The sequence below is a fragment of the Triticum urartu genome, chromosome 3A, assembly GCF_056163025.1.
Source record: "Triticum urartu cultivar PI428250 chromosome 3A, HENAU_Tu73, whole genome shotgun sequence".
In the NCBI taxonomy this organism is placed as follows: Eukaryota; Viridiplantae; Streptophyta; class Magnoliopsida; order Poales; family Poaceae; genus Triticum; species Triticum urartu.
This window is the reverse complement of record NC_141875.1, coordinates 58,535,430-58,558,241: the sequence shown is the minus strand read 5'-3', so window position 1 is coordinate 58,558,241 and position 22,812 is coordinate 58,535,430. Positions and strand designations below refer to the sequence as shown.

The 22,812-nt window shown below is 46.9% G+C and overlaps 4 protein-coding genes across 5 annotated transcripts; 3 read left to right on the top strand and 1 right to left on the bottom strand.

The window, feature by feature from the left end:
* The first annotated feature begins 418 nt into the window (after positions 1 to 418).
* Positions 419 to 4,057, top strand: LOC125547931 (disease resistance protein RGA5-like). Its single transcript, XM_087516622.1, has 2 exons — positions 419 to 1,436; positions 2,015 to 4,057. The coding sequence occupies exons 1-2, from the start codon at positions 1,150 to 1,152 to the stop codon at positions 4,017 to 4,019; spliced, it is 2,292 nt and encodes a 763-aa protein (XP_087372748.1). The 5' UTR covers positions 419 to 1,149; the 3' UTR covers positions 4,020 to 4,057.
* Positions 4,058 to 8,209: 4,152 nt separating this feature from the next.
* LOC125542797 (leucine-rich repeat receptor protein kinase HPCA1) lies at positions 8,210 to 13,394 on the top strand. The gene is made up of 18 exons (XM_048705971.2): positions 8,210 to 8,534; positions 8,621 to 8,741; positions 8,868 to 8,939; positions 9,103 to 9,177; positions 9,294 to 9,365; positions 9,685 to 9,846; positions 9,950 to 10,024; positions 10,111 to 10,182; positions 10,261 to 10,335; positions 10,422 to 10,490; positions 10,568 to 10,642; positions 10,730 to 10,801; positions 10,895 to 11,032; positions 11,117 to 11,769; positions 11,851 to 11,987; positions 12,080 to 12,299; positions 12,396 to 12,631; positions 12,729 to 13,394. The coding sequence occupies exons 1-18, from the start codon at positions 8,453 to 8,455 to the stop codon at positions 13,194 to 13,196; spliced, it is 2,874 nt and encodes a 957-aa protein (XP_048561928.1). The 5' UTR covers positions 8,210 to 8,452; the 3' UTR covers positions 13,197 to 13,394.
* Positions 13,395 to 14,441: 1,047 nt separating this feature from the next.
* LOC125542798 (uncharacterized) lies at positions 14,442 to 15,361 on the bottom strand. Its single transcript, XM_048705974.2, has one exon. The coding sequence runs from the start codon at positions 15,265 to 15,267 to the stop codon at positions 14,593 to 14,595; it is 675 nt and encodes a 224-aa protein (XP_048561931.1). The 5' UTR covers positions 15,268 to 15,361; the 3' UTR covers positions 14,442 to 14,592.
* Positions 15,362 to 15,850: 489 nt separating this feature from the next.
* On the top strand, positions 15,851 to 20,551 carry LOC125547930 (U-box domain-containing protein 13). Of its 2 annotated transcripts, none has more exons than XM_087546340.1 (8): positions 15,851 to 16,071; positions 16,208 to 16,409; positions 16,513 to 16,777; positions 17,833 to 17,905; positions 17,980 to 18,211; positions 18,446 to 18,658; positions 18,798 to 19,058; positions 19,154 to 20,551. In XM_087546340.1, the coding sequence occupies exons 2-8, from the start codon at positions 16,260 to 16,262 to the stop codon at positions 20,249 to 20,251; spliced, it is 2,292 nt and encodes a 763-aa protein (XP_087402466.1). In that variant the 5' UTR covers positions 15,851 to 16,071; positions 16,208 to 16,259; the 3' UTR covers positions 20,252 to 20,551. The 2 variants fall into 2 exon arrangements, with proteins under 2 accessions (XP_087402466.1, XP_048567621.1); XM_048711664.2 differs by having other exon boundaries at positions 17,680 to 17,905.
* The last annotated feature ends 2,261 nt before the right edge of the window (positions 20,552 to 22,812 follow it).

Here is a 22,812-nt window from a genome sequence, read left to right as displayed (position 1 = left end):
TACATGACACTAGTATAAGTTACTCCCCACTATGACCAGTCTAAATGCATTGGGGTAGGCATACGAGTCATTAGTGCTAACTAATGAAGGGCGACTAATATATTTGAAAATCCTAAATGCACTGGGGTAGGCATACGAGCCTTATGCACCTGGACAGAGGGAGTACCTACTTCACCTAACTGTGTCCATCGGATTAATGGCAATGCAGTCCAGCCACAGAGCAGTTCCCTACAATCATGGCCGTAAACTGCTCCCTCCACAATAACACTAGTACACCGCGAGTCTTTATATGTTCACACCTTGACAGCAAGTGACACTGAGTACACCGAGAATCTTACTGTAACTTGATGCGAGCTATCTGGCCCCAGCTCTGAACCTGACTTAATGATACCCACGTTGCCTGTCTACGATCGTCCTCGTGCGAAGTGAGAAGGACAGCAGCAGATGAGTAGTATTTATATATGCGGGTAATAAGCCAACTGGCCGCTCTTCCTGCTCTTGTAACCCAACTGGTTGCTCGTCCTGCTCTTGTAACACCATCAATCTAGCGCACAAACACAAACACAAACACGAGCGTTGCGTCCAGAGGCAAGGAGTAGTAGAGGGAGAGATGGATGCGGTGAGCGCTTCGGAGGGCGCATTGGGCCCTCTGTTGGGGAAGCTCACCGATCTGCTCGCCAACGAGTTTAAGCGCCTGAAAGGGGTGCGGAGTGAGATCCACTCTCTCAAAGCGGAGCTCACCAGCATGCATGGTGCGCTCAAGAAGTACACGACGATAGAAGATCCGGATGAACGACATGGATATCGCTCTTAAGGGAGCTGGCATACGATACTGAAGACTGCTTCGACAAGTTCATTCACCAGCTTGGCAGTGGCGGCAGCAACCACCGTGGCGGCTTCAAGGAGTTCTTCCGCAAGATTGTTAGCTGCCTTAGGACACTTGGGCATCGGCATGGATTTGCAAACCAAATCGATGACCTCAAGGCTCGTATCAAGCAAGTGAAAGATCTCAAGACTAGTTACAAGCTTGATGATATTGCTTGTAGCAACGCCAACTCCAGTCATGGTGCTGGAGGTCTTCGACTTGATGCTCGTTTCAGTGAAAACCTTATTGGCATCGACGGTCCAACAAGTGATCTTGCCAAGTGGATGATGGAAGAAGAAAATAGCTCAACCAAACATCGTCGCAAGGTGTTGTCGATTGTTGGGTTTGGTGGACTGGGAAAGACAACATTAGCGAATGAGGTATATGGCAAAATTGAACGGCAGTTTGATTGCAAGGCTTTTGTATCCATCTCACAAAAGCCAGATATAAAGAAAATAGTCAAGGGTCTGATCCATAAAGTGCCTTATCCGAAGGATTATACAAAAGACATCGAAAACTGGGATGAAATGACATCTATTGAAAAGCTGAGGAACCTACTGGAAGATAAGAGGTAACTTCAGATTTATTTCTACTTTTCTGCAAAACATTTACAAGCGTACCTTTTCGTTTTTCCTGATTTTAGTTACTGACTGTAGTACTCCCTCCGATCCATATTACTTGTCGCCAATCTAGTACAACTTTGTACTAAAGTTGTACTGATCAGAGGGAGTATTATCTTTTCATATATTGAACAATACTGCATAAAAGTTAATATTATAAAGTACTGAAACCACTCAAAATATCGGGAGTTGTTGCTGATGTGCTCTGCAAAGCAATTCTGGGAAAGGTGAGGGCCTACCATAATCACGAACAACATGTCGTAACATCAGTTTTGTAAGCATGGAGTACTATAGATAGAGAGAATTAGCAGTGATAGAAAATAGTTGGAGACTTCCGATAGGTTTTCATATTAATTGCAAAATGCAACAAAAATGTGCTTCATACCAAGTTACTGTAAGATTCATATGGAAGCATAAGTGGTAAGCATGATTTAAGTATTTGAGCACCTGAATCAAGAGTTGCACAATTTTGGAGTTTCATTGTTGTTTACCTTTTCTAATCAAATTCCTTCTCCATTCTATCTATTAGGTATCTCATCATCGTTGATGATGTATGGTCTGTATCAGCATGGAATGATATCAAGGGTGCTTTTCCAGAGAATAACCGCTCTAGCCGGATTATAGCTACTACACGCATTTTTGATATAGCAAGGTCATGTTCCCTGAGTACTGATGACCGCATCTATGAAATGAAGCCCTTAAATGGTTCTCATTCTAAAAGATTGTTTCTCAAAACAATATTTGGCTCTGAGGATTGTTGCCCTGATATGCTGAGAGATATCTCGTATGAGATCTTGAAAAAATGTGGAGGCCTACCATTGGCAATTAACAGTATATCTCATTTATTGGCAAGAGGACCAATTAACAAACAAGAGTGGGAGAAGGTGAAAAGGTCAATTGGTTCTGACCTGAGCAAAAGCCAGAGTCTAGAGGGAATGAAAAATATATTATCCTTGAGCTACAATGTTCTTCCTGGTCACCTCAAGACTTGTTTGTTGTATTTAAGTATTTTTCCTGAGGATTATGTCATTGACAAAGAGAGGTTAGTCAGGCGATGGATAGCAGAAGGCTTCATCTCTGAAGAGCGTGGACAGAGCAAACAGGATGTTGCTGAGAAGTACTTCTACGAGCTTATCAATAAAAACATGGTCCAACCAGTGGACATTGGCCATGATGGTAAGGCTCGTGCCTGTAGAGTGCACGACATGATGCTTGAACTTCTTATTTCCAAATCAGCCGAAGAGAACTTCATCACTGTGGTAGACAGCGGGCAAACAGTTCTGGCAAATCGACAAGGTTTTATTCGACGACTATCAATCCAGGGCATTGACCAGGAGGTTGCATCTTTATTGGAAAATGAAGATCTGAGCCATGTTCGATCTCTGACAGTGACAAGATCAGGTTGCATCAAACACTTGCCCAGTCTCGGTAAATTTGACGCTTTACGTGTATTAGATTTTGAAGATTGTGAGGATGTAAAGGAGTATGACATGAGCCCTATGGACAAGCTATTCCAGCTAAAGTTTGTCAGCTTTAAGAACACATACATATCAGAGCTACCATCAAGAATTGTGACGCTACATGGTCTCGAGACGCTAGACCTTAGGAATACATGCATTGATGAATTGCCTGCTGGAATTGATCAGCTCATCAAGCTACAACATCTGCTCACTGAAAGTGGCCCATATAGATACAGATACAGATCTGGGAGAACCAAGGTACCAAACGGGATTGGGAATATGAGGAGCCTACAAGTGGTCTCAGGCTTTAATATTTCCCTCAGTTCAGTTGGAGCAGTGGAGGAGCTCGGGAATCTGGATACTTTGAATGAACTCCATGTGCATTTGGGTGATGCAAACAATAGGCGTGCAGATATGTTGCTCTCCTCTGTATGTAGGCTTGGAAGACACAAACTCCAATGTTTCTGGATATCCACTGATTTTTCAACTCCCCTCGAGTTCTTAGATTCTTGGTCTCCTGTGCCATCTAAACTCCTAATATTTGGGATGACCACAAACTACTATTTTCCAAAAATTCCAAAGTGGATCACACCAGAACTCACCAGTCTTACATACCTACTACTTATTGTCAGTGACGTAACACAGGAGGAACTTCACATGCTTGGCGAGCTTCCTTGTTTACTTTATCTGGAACTTTGGTTGGAGCGAGGGCAAAGGAGAACGCTTGCTGTGCAAGGCAGAGGGTTCCAATGTTTGAAGGAGCTGCACTTTCGTCTTTCGTATAGCACTGCTGGTACTGTCAACTTTGTATTTACGGAAGGGGCATTGCCAAATCTTGAGAAGCTCGATGTCCCGGTTTCAGTGGCAACAGAGGATGCGTATTATTTCGGTATCGTGCACCTCGCAAGTCTGAAAGATGCAAAATTCCGTCTTGACAAGTGGGGAGCCACATATTCTGAGTTAAAGGCTGCATCAGCTGCCATAAGGAATGAAACAAATGCCCATCGCAACCGCCTCACAGTAACTATCGTGGGAGCAGACGACAGCAGCGATGAAGAGCATGACGATGAATAAACTTGAAAGTGGTCCTCTCTTAATGACATTTCATCAACAACGCGGGAGGTATGGTCCACTATTACCACTTTTTAGCTGTTCTGTTCATGCTTTCAGTTTTAGTAATCACGCTGCTGATTTCAGTATGAAATACGTACGTATTTATTTGGTCTCCATGCCAGCAGCAGCAAGTTTGCTCGCTCACGGTCGTGTTCTATATCTGTTTTTGTATAGGGGACGCTTTCTTTTAGAAGTACGTACAAGTCGGAATGTTGTGTTGGAGACGGAAGATATGTACTCCGTAGTAAAGTACTGGTGATCTTCTCGAAAAAGAAAAAGGACTGCTGGTTCTTAGTAGTGGCGCGGTGCTATTTGCTGCTCCCTGAGGTTGATCCGAATGTTGTGATGGAGACGGATTATTACCTTTACCTTTGATCCTAAAATAAGTGTTGCTGTTTTGCGGAGGGAGTACATGGTATTCGCATCCTTGTGAACTTTGTGTTAAATTAGTGTAATCCGTTATTCGGCTTGGCTAAGTATTATTAAGCTCGCCTCAGGGTGGAGTTTTGTTCTTGTGTAATTCAGGTTTCAGCACGCTCAACTTAAATAAATTACATATATATCATAATACCGTTCTGAAAAATATTACGGAGGGAGTAATATTATTGGTTAGGCAAACGATTCACAACGGCCTACCGGCCCAATCTTATCTTACACCGGTCGCGCATGACACGTCGCTCCCCCACCTTATCCCTTCCCTCCCGACCACTTTGTCTTTCTTACATCCCCTTGGCACAATCCACCTCCATTCTCGCATCCTCGACCAACACCACTGCGTGCTGCCGCCACCTCCTTTTTAGCTCCTGTTTTTAGGAAGCACAACAACAGCCGCGACGATGCTGCAATCCATGGCTGTCGTGTGCTGAAACCAGCGCAAACTAGGGTCCCAACGGCTGACTGGAAAAGCTTTAACCCTAGATTATAAAGCTTCAACCGTTGATGAAAAAAGCTACAGTCGGCCAATGCGCAACAAAAAAAGTTGCAACCATTAACAAAATAGTTTTAACCCTAGATGAAAAAAGATTTAATCGGCGATAGAGAAAGCTTCCACCGGTCACCGCCCAAACGGAAAAAGTTGTAACCATTGAAAGCAAACGCTTCAACCATATCTGGGAAAGCTTCAACTGTGCAACGACGGTAGGGAGCGTTGCGGTGAGCCGACGAAGCTCAGGCGACAGGGGAGAGGGGTGCTGCAGTGGTTTGCAACCACCCACTGGCAGAAGCTATTGTTCCAGCGTCCATGGCATGTTTTTCTGTTGCGATGGTTTGTTGCATATGGGCAGAACTTGAATCACTTGCGTGCGGCAGACCCCTGCAAGCGACCCACCGCAGTTCCCGAGCGACCCCGATCTAGGGTTCCTCCCATGCTCCCCCCCGCCGCCGCCGGCCTCCCTCGCCTCCTCCCGCCAGCATCGGCCGCCGGGTCGCGCGCCTCCCGGCCTTCCTCCCTCTCCTCCCTCCCCTTCCCCTCCCCCGACGCTCCTGTCGCTCCCCGAGGCGGCGGAACGCCCCCTGCCCGCCTCCCCGTCCCGACCCCCTCCTCCTCCATCTCCCTTCGCCGCCACCGACAGCGGCCGGCCTCCGGCGTGCCCGGGTGCCGCCGGCGGCGGCGGACGTCCCTTTCCCGCGCGCCTGGTGGAGGAGTCAGGGCTCCCCTGCCCGACGAATGGTGCTGTTCGACTGGTGGCGGTGTTCTGCGGGCCTCGGGTGCTCTCGATGCGGCGACGTGGCCGTTGGCTGCGAGGCGATGCGATGGGCGGCTGGCCGGCGGCGCCCGCTCGGCCCAGATCTGGGCCCTTTTGGGCCCCATCTGGTCTGGGTCGGGCCTGCGGTCCGGGGCGTGACGGCGTAGCTTCCTGGTGGTGAGGCGAGGCAACCGTGGTTGCGGTGGTGATGACTTCGGCGGCCGATGTGCTGCAGCGTGGTTGCAGGGACTGTCGTTGGGGTCCGGTTGGGCCAGTGGTGGCCTGGCAAGTCCCTGTCGCTATGTCCGGTCGGATGTACGCGGCGGTGGAGGTTGTTCCCTCCTGTCGGCTGCGTTGCGGTTGCCGCCGAGCCCGGTGTCCTCTCGTCCTACCTCCAGGTCTCGTGTTGGTGGCCTCGGTGAGACGGTGAAGATGGTGCGGTATCCGTGGTGGCACAGGCTGGTGGGTGGCATGTTGGGCGGTGCGCTTCCGTTTGTCTAGGGTGGCGGTGGTGGTTCCGGGGCGGGAGAATTCTCTGGCGGCTCGTTTGCCACCGGCGCGGCTACGCCCGTGGGCGTTGCCAGACCCTCCTGAGGGCCGTCGGTGATACCCCTTCCCCACTGCCACCCGCGTACCGGGGGAAACCCTAGAACTTGTCCGGATAGCAGCGTCGTCGTCGTCGCATTTCTTCATGAAGATGTTGCTTGGTACGCGAGGCTTCGAAGTGCTTGGCGGGCGGTGGTACTTCTCCGGAGGATGCAGCGGGTGTCGGCCATCTTTGCTTAGTTGAGCTGTCGGTGTCGGCATTTTTTTTTCTTTCTTTCCTTTTTCTTTTGGGCTTGTTTGTGTTGCGGTCCCAGCAAGCTGGTTGTATCGGTTGGATGTTGCTTTATAATCTAAGGGGGGGGGGGGGGGGGGGGGGAGGAGGAGCGGCGACACGCGAACCGGCGACGGGCGAGCTGCTGGCATGGGGTGGTGTGCATTTGGCGCGCAGCTACGACCTCCCGCATGCCCGTTTGACTTTTTAGCGGATCAAAAGACGGGGATGGGGTGGAAGACGAGCGAGCTCGTGGATCTGACGGCCGGGGTCTACCAAATCAAACGGTGTACTACGCTTAACTGGCCCGGGACTCGGCCGATCGACCGGCGCCTAGTTAATGGATGAATCCCCGCACGAATCACGACGCACACGTCGACGGTGGATTTCTTGCCGTGCCGGTTCCGTTGAAATGTCTCTCCGGCGGCCCGCCCTGCTGCCAATCGGCTCCGCTCCGCCTTCCTTGTCGATGCAGCTTACGGGAACCAGCGGCCCCGCTCCGCCATGTCCTCCCTTCCCTTCGTCGCCGGCCACCTCAACGCGGACGGCGAGCACTCCACCACGCGCGGCCCGAGCTCACTCTCCGCAGAGGCCACGGACGCAAGCATCTAAGCCCACGCACGAGGATCCCGCAGCTCTCCTGGCCGCGGCGTACGCGTCCGGAACTCGTCCAGCTGTGTGCTGTGTGCGCGGTTTCTGCGGAGATCAACGGCTGCGTGAGGCGTGTGTGTGAGTGCTTGACCGCGTGCCTGCTGCTCCCGGGCGGCGCTGAGCCGTCATCGCCTGGGGCCAATGTCAGCGTGCGTGCCGGTCTGGCGCACACAACCTGTTTGGTGAAATGCTTGAACCATTGGGCCGAACAAATAGGGAATTTTTGAGGTATGAACGTCACGGATCGCCGCGCCGCAAGGTGATTTTCAACAGCCGAGGCAGCCAAAAGTTGAGGTTGACGGTGGCGCTCCGACCGGGAGGCGGTGCAGCACGAGCACACATGGCACACGGCGGCGGCGATGAGGATGGAATGCTGATGGATACTACAGCAATGTTCGTGCATGGGGAAGAAGGCGAAAGGGCAGCGGCAGCAGAGCAAGGAGACCCGGTGTCGAATGACGGCGGCTACTACGCATCAAGTTGGTGGCGACAGATTGTTATAAAGGTACGAGCGTAATTAGGGGAACAATTAGGGAAGATGATTAGGGGGGAATAGCTGGCATAATCTGTAAGTTGGAGAAGCCAATAAAGTAGTCTGTAAGTTGGAGGGGCCAATTAAGTCTTTTAGACAGGTGCTTGTAGCCAATCCACTAGGAGGCATGTTCTTGCTATCGTGTCATGTATGACTTGGCTTATGGACATGGTAGGTTGAGCTCAAGTTGGCGATAAATAACTAAAATGTTACACATCAAAGAAGAAACTAGGCAACTAAATGAGGAACATCGGAAGTTTCCTCCATTTTTCTACTCACTAGCCTTGCATGTAGTACCCGTAGTTTGTCCTAGTTCTTCATCCTTTGTCTGGGTCAAATACTTCAATGCACATGCTCTTCAACCTTATCATCTGATTTCTTGGTGCAATTGCGATGTAGCACCCCCAACCACTAAATTAAGGGCTAAAAAAACTATGCAAACCCTGTCATTTTCCTAATGCAATTGGCAGAGCCCGTTGACCACATCTATTCTTCTCGCATTTTTGTTTTGCTCCGATTTTTCTCCAAGGTGTGCGTATGCATGATTGATTACTTGCTGGATGAGCCGAGAGGAACAGTTCATGTCCTTGACCATTTCACCATGAATAGACAATTGGTGTCACCTTCATATAGCAACTGGCCTATTCTGACCTTCAAACAGATGATCAACTAAAATCATTTCAGGGACACCTCGAGAAACTGCCCAAGCATGGAGCTCTCTCCATGGCTCGTCTTGTTTGGCGCTCTTGTGCAGGCTTCTGTCATCCTGGCTGACACAAATGCGCAAGACAGTATGTATTTCTTGCTTCTTCTTTTAGTTTGGTCACTGCGGTGTTAATTTGCTCACCGTGTTCTTCCTGTCTATCTATGTTTGCAGCTGCTGGCCTCACCGGGATCGCAGCTTCCTGGGACACCAAACCATCAAACTGGGATGGCAATGATCCATGCGGCGACAAGTGGATCGGGATAATGTGCATCCAGGACCGGGTCACATCCATGTTAGTATCCTAAGCACCATAGATTTATACAAGGCTCTGTGTTTATTTTTAATTATCCATTTCCTTGATGAACAATGATCACTCATCGTCGTGTTGTGTCCTTCTCCTTTGTTGGATGTTCTGCAGAAGACTGTCAAGTCAATCACTGTCCGGAACTCTTTCGGGGGACATTCAATCTCTGTCGGAACTACAATACTTGTATGTAATTTCTTCTCTCCTCTGCTCTAGTTTAAACACTTCCGATTGATTTTACTTCAATCCGATTTCAGTGAGGACCGTCAGAATCAGGCCTATAAAATGGACAAGTTTGATTTCTCGTAGTAAGCAAACTTATTAGGTATTTGCCTCTTTTTTGCTGCAGGGACTTATCCTATAACAGGGACTTGGGTGGCTCTCTTCCTTCATCCATTGGAAGCTTGAGCAACCTCCAAAATTTGTGAGTAGTTTTTAACTGTGTCCATAATTTGGAGGAGCGCAACAGGTTCACTGTGTCCAAAAAGTCAAGTGCATGGATGCTTCTTTGACTTATTTTGCTCTATCCTCCCTCTACAGAATACTTGTTGGCTGCAGCTTTGCTGGTGAAATACCTAAAGAGATTGGCCAGCTCTCAAAGCTGATATTTCTGTAAGTAGCTTAATATGTGTATTAGTGCATATAACGTTCCTGGCCATTTCTTGTAAATTTGACTTGTTCAGAGGATATAAACTCTATGGTTGACCTCTCTTCAACCATGAGACCTTCCAACTGTTATGGTTGGCAGTCTTTCTGAAAATGCCTCAGAAAATCGCAATCATATATGTGCTACTTTTGGACCTAGCAGGCTGCAACTTTTTATCAGTTTTTTTGTTTATGTACCAGGATTTCACCTAATCAATTTTTTCTAAACGAATCTCTGCACTTGGTTTCAGTAAAATAAGGTTGATTATTACCACTCTGCCTGCAGATCTCTAAACTCCAACAGGTTCACTGGTCGCATACCACCATCACTCGGTGGCCTCTCGAAGCTATACTGGTTTGATCTGGCTGACAATAAGCTCACTGGAGGACTTCCGGTATTCGACGGTACAAATCCCGGTTTGGATAATCTGACAAATACAAAGCACTTGTGAGTACATTCTCCGAAATGGCCAATCTTGATAACTGAAGTTTTTCTTTTCTTGATATCTGAAGATTTTACATCGCCTTGTGTACTCACCGTGTTTTGGCAGCCACTTTGGCGGTAATCAGCTCTCTGGCACCATACCGAGCCAGATTTTCAACTCACACATGAAGCTGATACATTTGTAAGGCCATAAAAAAAATCCCGTAACCCATATCTTCCACAGTTGTGTGGTGAGGCTAATTAAGTGATTTGTTCCATGTTTTCAAGTCTTGTCGACAACAACAACTTCTCTGGCAGCATCCCCCCTACTCTAGGCCTTCTTAACGTGCTGGAAGTTCTGTAAGTAAATGCATCCACATACTATGATACTTACTAGCATGCATATGTGATTCCAATCATGAAGTTGAATGAACGCAGACGTTTTGATAACAACAAACAGTTGTCTGGGCCAGTTCCAACCAACATCAACAACCTCACCAAGCTTGCTGAACTGTGAGTGTCCTGTGTGTTTAATTCTTCTTTGTGTCAGTATCAAATATATATACGAGGAAGCTTACAATCTTTTCGTTTGGCTCTAGCCATCTAGAAAACAATCGGCTCACTGGCCCACTGCCAGACCTGACAGGAATGACTGCGCTCAGCTTTGTGTAAGCGATGAATTCACCTTTCCTTTCTGAAAAACAAGACTAGAGTTGTGATTAAAGCATGAGCAACCTTGTCACAGGGACATGAGTAACAACACCTTCAATGCATCCGATGCTCCAGCTTGGTTCACCACTTTGCCGTCTTTGACTTCATTGTAAGTTTCTAGCTCTTATCTTTTCTGCTCTCGTCTAGTATTTTATCAGGCAAGGCAAATTTATCTGACATTTTTCATTGACTCCAGATACCTAGAGAATCTGCAAATCGGCGGGCAGCTTCCGCAAGAACTTTTCGCCCTTTCTGCAATTCAGACACTGTGAGGGGTTGCTGCTAGCTGATAAATGTACAAGTAGATATGATCATACAGTTATTCATATTCAAATGAACTGTTACTGGCTGACAATTTCAGGAAGCTTCGGGGCAACCACTTCAATGGCACCCTAAATATTGGGTCGGACTTTGGTAGCCAGCTCCAAACAATTGATTTGCAGGACAATCAAATCGATCAGCTCACTGTTGGGGGAACCCAATACAACAAGAAACTCATGTAAGGAGACACTCTGCATTGTGTCTGTCACAACTTAAAAATTCCCTGACGGATTCAGCTTTTTCACATATATTTTCGTCACAGACTTTTAGGAAACCCAATATGCAACCAAGGGAACAACGAGCAATACTGCAAAACCGCGACACAATCCAACCCGGCGGCGCCACCATATTCTACTTCTAAGAACTGTTCTGGGCTGCCATCGACATGCCTCCCAAGCCAGCTTCTGAGCCCAAGCTGCACATGTGCTGTGCCGTACAAAGGCACACTGTTCTTCAGGGCACCATCATTTTCTGACCTCGGCAATGAGTCGTACTATCTTCTACTGGAGAAGGACATGAAGACCAAGTTCCTGTCATACAAGGCCCCGATCGACTCGATCGCTCTTCATAACCCATTCTTTGATGCGAACAACAACTTGGAGATTAGCTTGGAGGTGTTCCCTGGTGGCAAGGTTCAGTTTGGAGAGCAGGACATTTCTGACATTGGGTTCATTTTGAGCAATCAAACGTATAAGCCGCCCCCTGCTTTCGGTCCATACTATTTCATCGCTCAAAGCTATCGTATTGCAACAGAGGTGCCAGCATCTAAAAAATCAAAGGCGAACAAGTTGCCACTTATCGTCGGAGTTGCTGCCGGTGGTGCAGTTGTTATTGCAGTGCTGCTTGTTGTTATTTTTTTCATCACGAGACGGAAGAGAGAACCAAAGAAGACTGAAGAGAGAAGCCAGTCTTTCGGTAGGCGATCTCATCTTTGATCAACCAAGTGACCAATGTTGCTTATTTGCATGCTGACTACTGACTACCATCTCCATGCAGCTTCTTTGGACATGAAGAGCACCAGCACCAGTGTGCCACAGCTGCGCGGTGCGCGCACGTTCACGTTCGCTGAACTGAAGAAGATAACCAATAACTTCTCGGAGGCGAACGACATAGGAAATGGCGGCTTCGGGAAGGTGAAGCAGACAGACAAGTTGATCCTGCATTGCATGCATTTATGATTTATCTATATAACTTAACTGATGTTGTTGTTCCATATAAACTGCAGGTTTACAGGGGGACACTTCCGACTGGGCAACTGGTTGCTGTCAAGAGATCCCAGGAGGGATCCCTGCAGGGGAGTCTGGAATTCAGAACCGAGATCGAGCTCCTGTCCAGGGTTCACCACAAGAACGTGGTGAGCCTTATGGGTTTCTGCCTTGACCAGGGCGAGCAGATGCTGGTCTACGAGTACATCCCCAATGGCACACTCAAAGAGAGCCTCACAGGTGAAATTTCCCGCGTACATATCAGATCAATGCAGCATCATTCATTTGTCATTCTTGCTCATGCGTGCTGTGCTGCCTGGAAATTTCTCTCTTCAGGTAAGTCCGGCGTGCGGCTGGACTGGAAACGGAGGCTCCGTGTCATCCTCGGCACGGCCAAGGGCATCGCCTACCTCCACGAGCTTGCAGACCCTCCCATCGTCCACCGGGACATCAAGTCAAGCAACGTCCTCCTCGACGAGCGGCTCAACGCCAAGGTCTCAGACTTTGGCCTCTCCAAGCTTCTAGGCGAGGACGGCAGGGGGCAGGTCACCACACAAGTCAAGGGCACAATGGTTCGCTCTCCAACCAACCTTACAAGCTTGATGATGATTATAAGTTGGACAGTCCTAATCTGTTTGTACTTTGTACACGTCCATGTGGGTGTGGCAGGGTTACTTGGACCCTGAGTACTACATGACGCAGCAGCTGACGGAGAAGAGCGACGTGTACAGCTTCGGCGTGCTGCTGCTGGAGATGATCACGGCCAAGAAGCCGCTGGAGCGCGGCCGGTACATCGTCCGGGAGGTGCTCGCCGCGCTGGACCGGAGCAAGGACCTGTACGGCCTGCACGACCTGCTGGACCCGGTGCTGGGCGCGTCGCCCACGTCGCTGGGCGGCTTGGAGCAGTATGTGGACCTGGCCCTGCGGTGCGTGGAGGAGGCCGGCGCCGACCGCCCGTCCATGGGCGAGGCGGTGAGCGAGATCGAGCGGATCACCAGGATGGCCGGCGGCGCCCCCGAGTCGGCGTCGGAGTCCATGAGCTACGCCAGCAGGACGCCGCGCCACCCGTATGGAGGTGACAGCCCGTCCGAGTACAGCGGCGGCGGGCTGCCGTCGTCGAGGGTGGAGCCCAAGTGAAGCTAGCTAGCTGCCATGATCATGTACCGTACCATATCAAGTGTGAGTGTGATGCGTGAGCTGAAATTTGTTTACTAGTATGTTTTGTACAGTTTACTTGCCTTATGTGTAAATTTTGGTTGATGCTAATTAGTGTGTCTGGACTAAGCATTAGGTAATGTATAAAAACAGCAGCTCTCTGAGTTAGTTTCTCTTTCACTTTGAGAGTTCGAACTGCTGGCGCGAACAATGTTAGCTTCCTTTTACCAGAAAGTTCTGTTTGTTGTTAAATGAGAAATGCTTGTCAATAAGTGCAATAAATAATCTTTCTAACACAAAGAAATACGATCCCCGGAGTAGTGTATGTCTCCTGCCAGGCCCAAGTGTTCTGATGTCATCCTGTAAGGAGTGTTGCTTTGTGCTCTTGCTCTGTAAATTTTCTACCAGTACAATTTCTCTGACAAATGGTGGATTTTATTTGCTAAAAAATAAACATCAAGAAGATACATAACACAATAAGCGCACATTCCCGGCCTATGCATAGCTAGAGTGCACACAGCTAACAACTCACATGCACGCGAAAACACGCCAACAACTGGCAAAGTCATATAAGACCAAAGCCACGCGTAGTGCAAATCCTATACTAGTCTCCCATGCACTTAGTTGCGATCAATGAGATCAATCTTTTTGAAAATACAAAACATGGTCAAAAATTCAAAAAAAATAAAATCAAAGACACATATCCATGTTTGTTGTACATTCTTAAAAGTTTTAGCTCCTAATTCAAACTACACTTAGGCAAACAAAAAAGACAAAATCGGATGTGAATAATGTCAAACACTATTCACCCAAAGCTGACACTATTCACAGTTGAATTTGTCATTTTTGTATCTCCAATTGTAGATCGAGTTTTGAGCTGATTTTTTTTTGGAGTTGTAGATATACATAATAGGTATGTCATCAAATAATTTCAGAATTTTTAGATTATCTAAATATGAATTTTTTAGGTCAATCCCATGATCTCACCTAAATGGCAGATTTTATTCTAGTATCTTCCTTTATAAAAAAATATAAGACTTTTTATTCTCCCTTTATCAAAAAAACGCCTTATATTTTATTAGTTAAATAGGAGACATGTTTTGCACGTGCACATTTACTACTCTCTTCGTTCTAAAACGTTTTTTAACACTAGTGTGATGTTAAAAAATGTCTTAATGTCTTACATTATGGAACGGAGGAAGTAGTATGTGGTACAAATTTCAGACATCATAAATCTTTTACAGTATATTTTTTTTTTGAATTGGAGGGTACAATTTAGTTCTCCGTATCGGTATACAGTATATGATAGAGGAACTGAAGAAAGATGAGCAAGAATTTATCTATAGTGATGGTACCTAGGACTAGGAGGAGGGGGAGGCTAGGTGAGCGTGATGAAGTTCTTGAGGGAGGCGACGAGGCTGGGCGGCCAGTGCTTGGTGTCCCTAACGTAGGCGAGGTCGGAGTAGTGCGGGTCCAGCAGCGTGGCGATGTTGAACTGGAACTCGGCCAGCAGCGGCGCGTGCTTGTCGGCGTAGAGCGCCGCCGCCAGCGCGGCGTGGATCTCCGGGTACCCCTTGAGCGCCACCGACACGTCCTCCATCTCCGTGATGGACTCGTCGCGGTCGCCGATCTCGTACAGCACCAGCGCCCGCCCCACCCGCGCGTACTCCGACAGCGCCAGCTCCTTGTACCCGCTCACCACCGCCGTGAAGGACGCCAGCGCCCCCGCGAACTCGCCGCGCGCCTGCAGCTCCCGCCCGGCCTCCAGCAGCCGGACCGCCTCCCCGACGCGCTGCGAAACGGTGGCGCTCGCCGCGCGCTCCGCCTCCGTCACCGGGTCGTAGCCGAGGTCCACCGCGGCCGCCGCCGCGCCCCTGCTGGCAGCGTTGTTGTTGCCCGCGGCGGCCACGAGGAGCAGACCACCCGCGGACACCAGCAGCCGCCTCCTCGCTGTCGTTGCGGCGGATGGCGGCGAGGAGATGGCGACGGGTGGCCGTTGAAGCGGTGTCTCTCCGGTGGAGACGGAGCCCGCCGGCGTCACGGGCGCCTGCATTGGGATTTGGGACGGGAGGCGTTCGCGGCTCACATGCTGACTACGTACCGCTTGTGGGGAGCCAGGAGAGCGATAAGGTTTGAGAGGCCGGACTAAATGTGTGGCATATAGTACAGACATGAGGAACTAGACACCTGACCGGAGATAATTCCATGTTTTTGTTTCGAAATGTTTCTGGTGCCACTGAAATTTGACCAGCAGTTTCTTTCTACTCCCTCCATTCCAAATTACTTGTCGTGGAATTTTGAACTAAAACCACGATAAGTAGTTTGGAACAGAGGGACTACATCGGTGGTGACGTTAGTAAAGGAGGAGATCCCTAGACACCCGAGGCAGCGGCTGCAGACTCCAACACACGATGAAAGACGTCGCCGTGCCAAAAAAAGCTGTCTCTTCGGCATTTTGGGACGAAAAATGCCTCGCCACTCGGATCCACCGCCCCCTTCCTCCTTCCATTCGCCGCCAGAACGGCCACCCCTAAACCCCATTTGGTCGCCATCACCACTGATTATGCTAAAAAAATTAAGGCGCATGTTCATGTGTTGTCCTCTTGTCTGCTCAATCCCAGCTCCCAAAAGTCAAATACAAGCACATGGATGTTTCGTTATTTATTGGAGGCAACAAAGGGATCAGAGTCAGAACCTGTCTACTAGGCGTCGACCAAGTTGCTTCTCATCTCGACGCCCAAACTGGATCTTCCCCATTCTCATCAGTCAGCATCCTCTCTCGAGATCGATTAATCCACCTTCCTGCATCTGGGTGCCAAGAATCGTCTTTGAGTTGGCACAAGCACCACGGGCCCAGGTTAGTGTCAGCATGTTCTTCCGCGGCATTGCTTCCCTAACTTTCGGGTGTACTGCTGCAAGATCTAGCCCTTCGCTTTTAAGACTATTTATACGATTTCACAATCAGGTGTACATAAAGATCTCCTTTTCTGCAGATTATAGTGGGAACTGAGTTTGAAACAGAGCAAACACAAGGTGCTCCTGGAAATGGCCAACTCAAATGATCTATGGGAGAAGAAGCTGCAGGATCCAAGTGCAACACCAGTGCCTCTGCCATTTGAATTTCTGAGAGCCATCACATGTGATTTTTCCAGCGAGCAGGAACTCGGCAGAGGTGAGCATGGAGTGGTTTACAAGGTATATACGGCCAATTCCTTCCACTCTACTTGTCAAATCTTAACAATCAATAGCCGTTAACTGTTTAGGAAGCGAAGAGAGGTTTAACTTTATTGCATCACAGGGAGTTCTTCCGAGTGGAAAATTTATTGCCGTGAAGAAGCTTTTTCAAACACATCTGATGGATGATAAGAAATTCCAGAATGAGCTCAGTTCTCTTATGGGGATCAAGCACCAAAATGTAGTGCAGCTTATTGGTTACTGTGCTGAAACAAGCTTTGAAATGGTGAACCTCCAAGGTAGTGGGAAACATATTATGGATGAAATACCAAAGAGATTGCTTTGCTTTGAATATGTAGGCAACAAAAGCCTTCATTACTACATCTCAGGTAAAATCACAGAAACTCTAGAGTAGCTTATTTCTTATTTACATTACTCCTTTCGTTTGTGAAGTTTTGCTTTTAGCAAACTTTTAAATAGCCTGCTATAGCTTTTGGAGAGCTCTTCCGTTAAAGCAATGCACTTTTAGTGTTAAATTGAAAATGATGCTAATAACCTGGTATTTTCCGCAATAGCGCTAAATTTGGAGTCATCTAGGCCGCTAAGCCACTATACAAAACCATCATTCTACCTTATTCTTTCTTCTTGTTTCTGTAAATACAATGCACTGATGCAAAGCTTGGTTATTAAATTAGCACACCTGATTAGTGCTCGGGTTTTGATGTCCAAACATGTGTATAAGTTAAGTATATGTGATATATCATATATGATGCCTGATTGTATACTTATTTTTATTTTATTTTTTCATGATTAAGAAAAACGCTAAATGGGGCTTAGCTTCGCTATAGCTCCGCTTAGCATTTCATAGCTTATAGCTAAGCCGCCAGTAAACGCTAGGGACCACCGCAAACCGCATCTAACCAGCCGCTGAGTCCCTCCGCCAACCGCTGGGACCACGCGTCCCAGCGCGCTCCGACACGCCGCCCATCTCCATGCCCACCAGATCCGGGTTGCCGCCACGAGAGAAAACCCTGTCGCCATCGGCGGCTGCACGAGCTTTGCTCGGCGACGTCCCCCAACGGCGGCGCGGCAAGAGGGGAGGGATGTAGAGTGGCGGCGCTAGGGTTCTTGGAGCACGCCCCACGCGGGGTCGAGCGCTTCAGATATTTTGCCCACAACCTCTGCATCATAGATGCACACCCTTGCATGAGGTGGTGATGTGTTGCCATCGTAACATAATTTTCATCATTGATTGAGTTCATATTTCCTTTTTTTTTCATCAATTTAACAGATGGTACTTTTGACCTTGAGTGGAATATGAGATATGAAATAATAAGGGGTATTTGCGATGGTTTGCATTACCTTCATGAGAAATGCCATACTGTTCATCTTGACCTGAAACCTGGAAACATATTGATGGATGCTACTATGGTTCCAAATATAGCGGATTTTGGTTTATCAAGGATCTTTGGTGACAAGCAATCCCGAATCATCACTGAAAATCGTCCAGGAACACTGTAAGTTTTGTCTCCCTGTTATAGCATGTCCTTTTCTTTCTTGCAATGCCTTAAGCTTCCATATTGTGCTGCAGCGGATATATGGCCCCAGAATACTCCTTTCAAGGCGTAGTCTCCATGAAGGCAGATATATTCAGTTTGGGTATTATAATGATTGAGATAGTCACAGGTCGTAGAGACTATCCCCTGACTGCTATTCCATATATGGAGCACTTCAATCAAGACGGCAGTTTCCAGAGTAGTGACACGTCCTTCGAACACTACTACAAAGAGAAAATAAGATTAAGTACTCAGGCTCTTGCAAATGTTAGTGAAATATTTACCATTTATTTTCAAATGTTTTGCTAAAAGGCGTGAAATACAAATTAAATGGTGTTATATAACTGGCTCAAAACTACATTTTCTTTTAGTTCTTTTGATCTTCCAGTTGATATTCCTAAGCTTTACCGTAATGTATGGGGCTTGCGTATACATTTACACATTTACATTACATATTGTCGTCCGCTTTTGTAACTCAAATTCATAATTGCAAATTTGTAGATATATCATGCTTGGAGGAATAGGCTGGAGAAGTCACAGGGAGTCACAGAAAAATTGGAACAAATTCGTGCGTGCGTTGAATTAGGACAAGAATGCACTGAAATCAGCCCATATAAGAGACCAGCTACACAGCATATAATCGATAGGCTTGAAAAAGTCAATATTACAGACGAATATTGTAAAGCCGGTGAGAGCAATCCGCCAGTAGCACAGGTATGTAAACTCATGTCGAAAAACATGGTCCCGCTGCTGGTGACCTAAGCTTTGTGAATTTGTGTATCTCTATTTTTCACTTTTGTTGCTATGAATTGGTGGTTTTGCTTCTGGTGAAGTGTGGTTGATTGTTCAATAGGCAGGAGAATCTTCCAGTTTCAATGCTCTTCATCGAGGAGATACTGGTACCATTGCTGAGATTGAGAAGGCGTCAATACTACCGGCAAAGGTTAAGGAGTTTGTGCAGGTTCAAGTATCTGCGGTCAGCATTCCAGCAAGTGAAGATGACATTCCCATCACAAAGAAAGATAAATCGTCAGCTCCTGTTGTACCGGATGCTTTTCGTTGCGCAAGATCACTTGGTTTAATGCAAGACCCGGTTATGGTGGCCACTGGGCAGGTCTCTACTTGCTTAGCTTACTCTATATATGTTTCTTATCATTCCACGGAGCTTTATGATTTCACAATAACTATTTCTTGAAAATGCATGTGCAGACTTACGATCGAGGCAGCATAGTGAGATGGTTGGACGCCGGGCACGACACTTGTCCGAGAACGCAGCAGAAGCTTGTTAACAAATCTCTAACTCCAAATTATGCTCTTTACGGCCTGATTGTCCAATGGTGTCGAGCAAACGGTTTGGAGCAGCCGAAACGCTCGGCTCAAGTTAGCAGTGATGACAGTGATGCAATGCCGGCATCACTTGCCTATTCTGAGCAAGATGTAGTTGCCAGCCTTGTTCGGAGACTATCAGATTCCCAAAATGTTGTAGGCCAGCGTGAAGCTGCCGGTACGCTTTGTCTTCTTGCCAAGGGCAATTCTAAATATCAAGCGTGTATAGGAGATTCTTGCGGCATTCCTATCCTGGTGAGCCTGTTGTGGATAGATGATATCAGCACCCAGGAACATGTTGTTACTGCTCTCCTGGATTTATCTGTTTCTAATTACGAGAACAAGGAAAAATTGGTCTTGGCCGGGGCTATTCCTGGAGTTGCGTACGTGCTAGAGACGGGCAGCATGGTTGCCCGGGAGAATGCTGCCGCAATGTTGTCCAGCCTATCCACTGGGAAAGAAAGCGAGCTGATCATTGGGGCTGCCGGATCAATTCCGCCTCTCATTCTGCTGTTGACTAGTGGGAGTCAACAGGGTAAAAGGAATGCTTCGCGAACACTAATGGGTCTGTTCGTCGAGCCAGACAACAAGAGTATAGCTATTAGAGCTGGGTTCGTCCATGTACTGCTAGAGCTTCTAACAGGAACTGATGATGGAATCGGTTCCATCTTTATGTTGGAAATTCTTTCCAAGCATCCTGAGGGAAAGGCGGCTATTACTGCTGCTGCTACTGCTGCCATACCAATGCTGGTTGGAGTTATCAGAAATGGATCCCCAGGCGAAAGCGAAACGGAATGGGCAGTTACTATTCTGGTGGGCATCTGTAGTGGGGAAGGCAAACAGGAGAAACAGTGTCTTGCTGAAGCACGGGAGAATGGCCTCGCGTCCTTGCTAGAGGAGCTAGCAGAAAGTCGTTTAAGCTCAAGCAGAGGCAGATTGGAAGCCAAAGATATGCTAAGACTACTTAGAAGCGATTGCTGAAGAAGGTGCACACACGCAAGAGGCTCAAAGCTCGTGCATACAACTCACCAAACAAAATCTCACGGTCAGCAGCGACTACCGTGACCGTGAGGGGTTGTCTCCCTACTCTACCGCGCCTCCAGCCTTCTCGTGTGCTGGCGTCGCCTCCCACGGGCCACGATCCCCACCATTCGCTTCGGCAATTACCCCCTCCATTTTTATATACTACGCCACTTCATTTTTCCTGTCAAGCTTTGACTTGTAATTTTGGTCAAAAAATATGGATTGTATGTATAAAAAATATATTATCAAAAAGTTCTTTTAAATGTGCACCCAATTGTATACTTTTTATGGCATTTGACTCATATTTTATTGGTAAAATTAATGATCAGAGTTAGACATAAAAAACAGTGGGCTTGTATTAGTAGATCGAGGGAGTATTTATTTTGTGATCGCCAGCTTCATCATTCATCATGAGGCCCTTACCAGACAATTTTGTACTCCCACCATAGATCTCAACTTTGTAGAAAAAAAATATCAACATCTACAATACTAAAGTTATACGGTATCAAAATTAATTTCATGATCTATCTAACTATATTGATTTCATATTATGAATCTTGATATTCTTTTCTATAAACTTAGTCAAAGTTAACAAAGTTTAACTTTGATCAAATCTTATATGCAGACTAAAAAGAAACGGAGGAAGTATGTACTAGCAGGCAGAAGGCACGGCGGCATGCGGCACCCGACGGGAAGCATGGGCGACCCCGTTGTTGGCTAAATTGCACTTATTTTGCTCGTGCTCGTGTTTACCTTTTGCTGTTCACTGTGTTTTGCTAAGTAGCGTGAGAAGATTATAGATTGTCAAAAAAGTATAAATTATTGGGTAGATTACAGAATCTGGTGGCATACATAGAAAGATGAATAGAGAAGTACAATGAAGCAAATATTGGACTAAAAGGTTATACTTCATATGTAGATGGTTTACAGTTCTGAAACATTTGGTGCAATAGACTGTTGCTTTAACATTTTGTGCTGGAATTTTGTTTATTTTGGGCCTAGCCCAATAGCAGTTTCAGAAATTCTTAATAAATCCTAAAGGCTCACGCAGCCTATTCGTGCAAGGCAAGAGGTGGAACTAAAGTTTAGTCCCACATTGCTAGTTTAGAGAGAGTTGGACCTCTTTATAAGGGAGGCTCTTTTTCCACATGTATGAGGATGAGAACAAGAGGGACATCCACGCGCGCAAAGAATATCAAGATTCATAATATGAAATCAATATAGTCAGGAGTTTTACGTCCCGGATCTCATTGGCACTCTTGATGTGAAAGAAAAGGCGAGAGCAAAGGACACACGTGCTAGAGGTATTGAGGGAGGATCTAGTGCCAATCTGGTACAGAAGAAGAACTTTAATCCCCACAAGTTCAAGAACAATGGCAAGTTTGATGGTAAAGCAAAGTTTGATGGGAAGAACAAGGCTGTGCAACACATGAATTTCAAGAAGAAGAATGACAAGAAGAAAGATGTTTGTCATGTGTGTGGGGATCCTGATCATTGGGCTCCTAGTTGCCCAAATCGCTATGACAAGTGTCATCCTGGGAAAGGCAGCAAGACCGCTAATGTTGTCATTGGAGACACTGACATGAAGGATGTTGGGTATGGTATATTTTCCACTATTCTTTCAGTATGTCATTCTCCTGATTGGTTGATTGACACGGGTGCTAATGTGCATGTATGCAGTGATGTTTCCATGTTTTCGTCTTATCAGACCGCAGTGACTTCAACCATACTGATGGGCAACGGTTCAAGTGCTTCTGTTCGTGGTGTTGGCACGGTCAATCTGAAGTTTACTCCGGGGAAGATCGTGTGGCTGAAGAACGTACATTATGTCCCCTCCGTCAATAAAAATCTTGTTAGCGGATCTCTTCTGTGTAGAGATGGCTATAAGCTTGTCTTTGAGTCGAATAAATTTGTAATATCCAATTATGGAACCTTTGTTGGTAAAGGCTATGAGTCAGGAGGCCTGTTTCGTTTATCCTTGTCAGACATTTGCAATAAAGTTGTTAATCATGTTTGCGACAATAGTGAATCAAATGTGTGGCATTCACGTCTTTGTCATGTTAACTTCGGTTGCATGTCGCGACTAGCGGAGTTGAACTTAATCCCTAGTTTCACCACTGTCAAGTGATCTAAGTGTCAAGTTTGTGTGCAAGCTAAGCAACCTCGTAAGCCTCACTTGACCACGAAAATGAGAAATCTTGCACCACTAGAGCTCATACATTCAGATCTATGTGAAAACTGGTGTTTTGACAAATGGTGGAAAGAAATATTTCATGATGTTAATTGACAACTCCACTAGATACTGCCGTGTGTATCTTCTGAAATCTAAGGATGAGGCTTTGAACTTTTTCAAGATCTATAAAGCTGAAGTGGAAAACCAACTTGATCGGAAAATCAAGAGGCTTAGGTCCGACCGTGGTGGAGAGTATTTTTCCAATGAATTTGATGACTTTTGTGCGGAACATGGTATAATCCATGAGGGAGCGCCTCCCTATTCACCTCAGTCATATGGGGTAGCC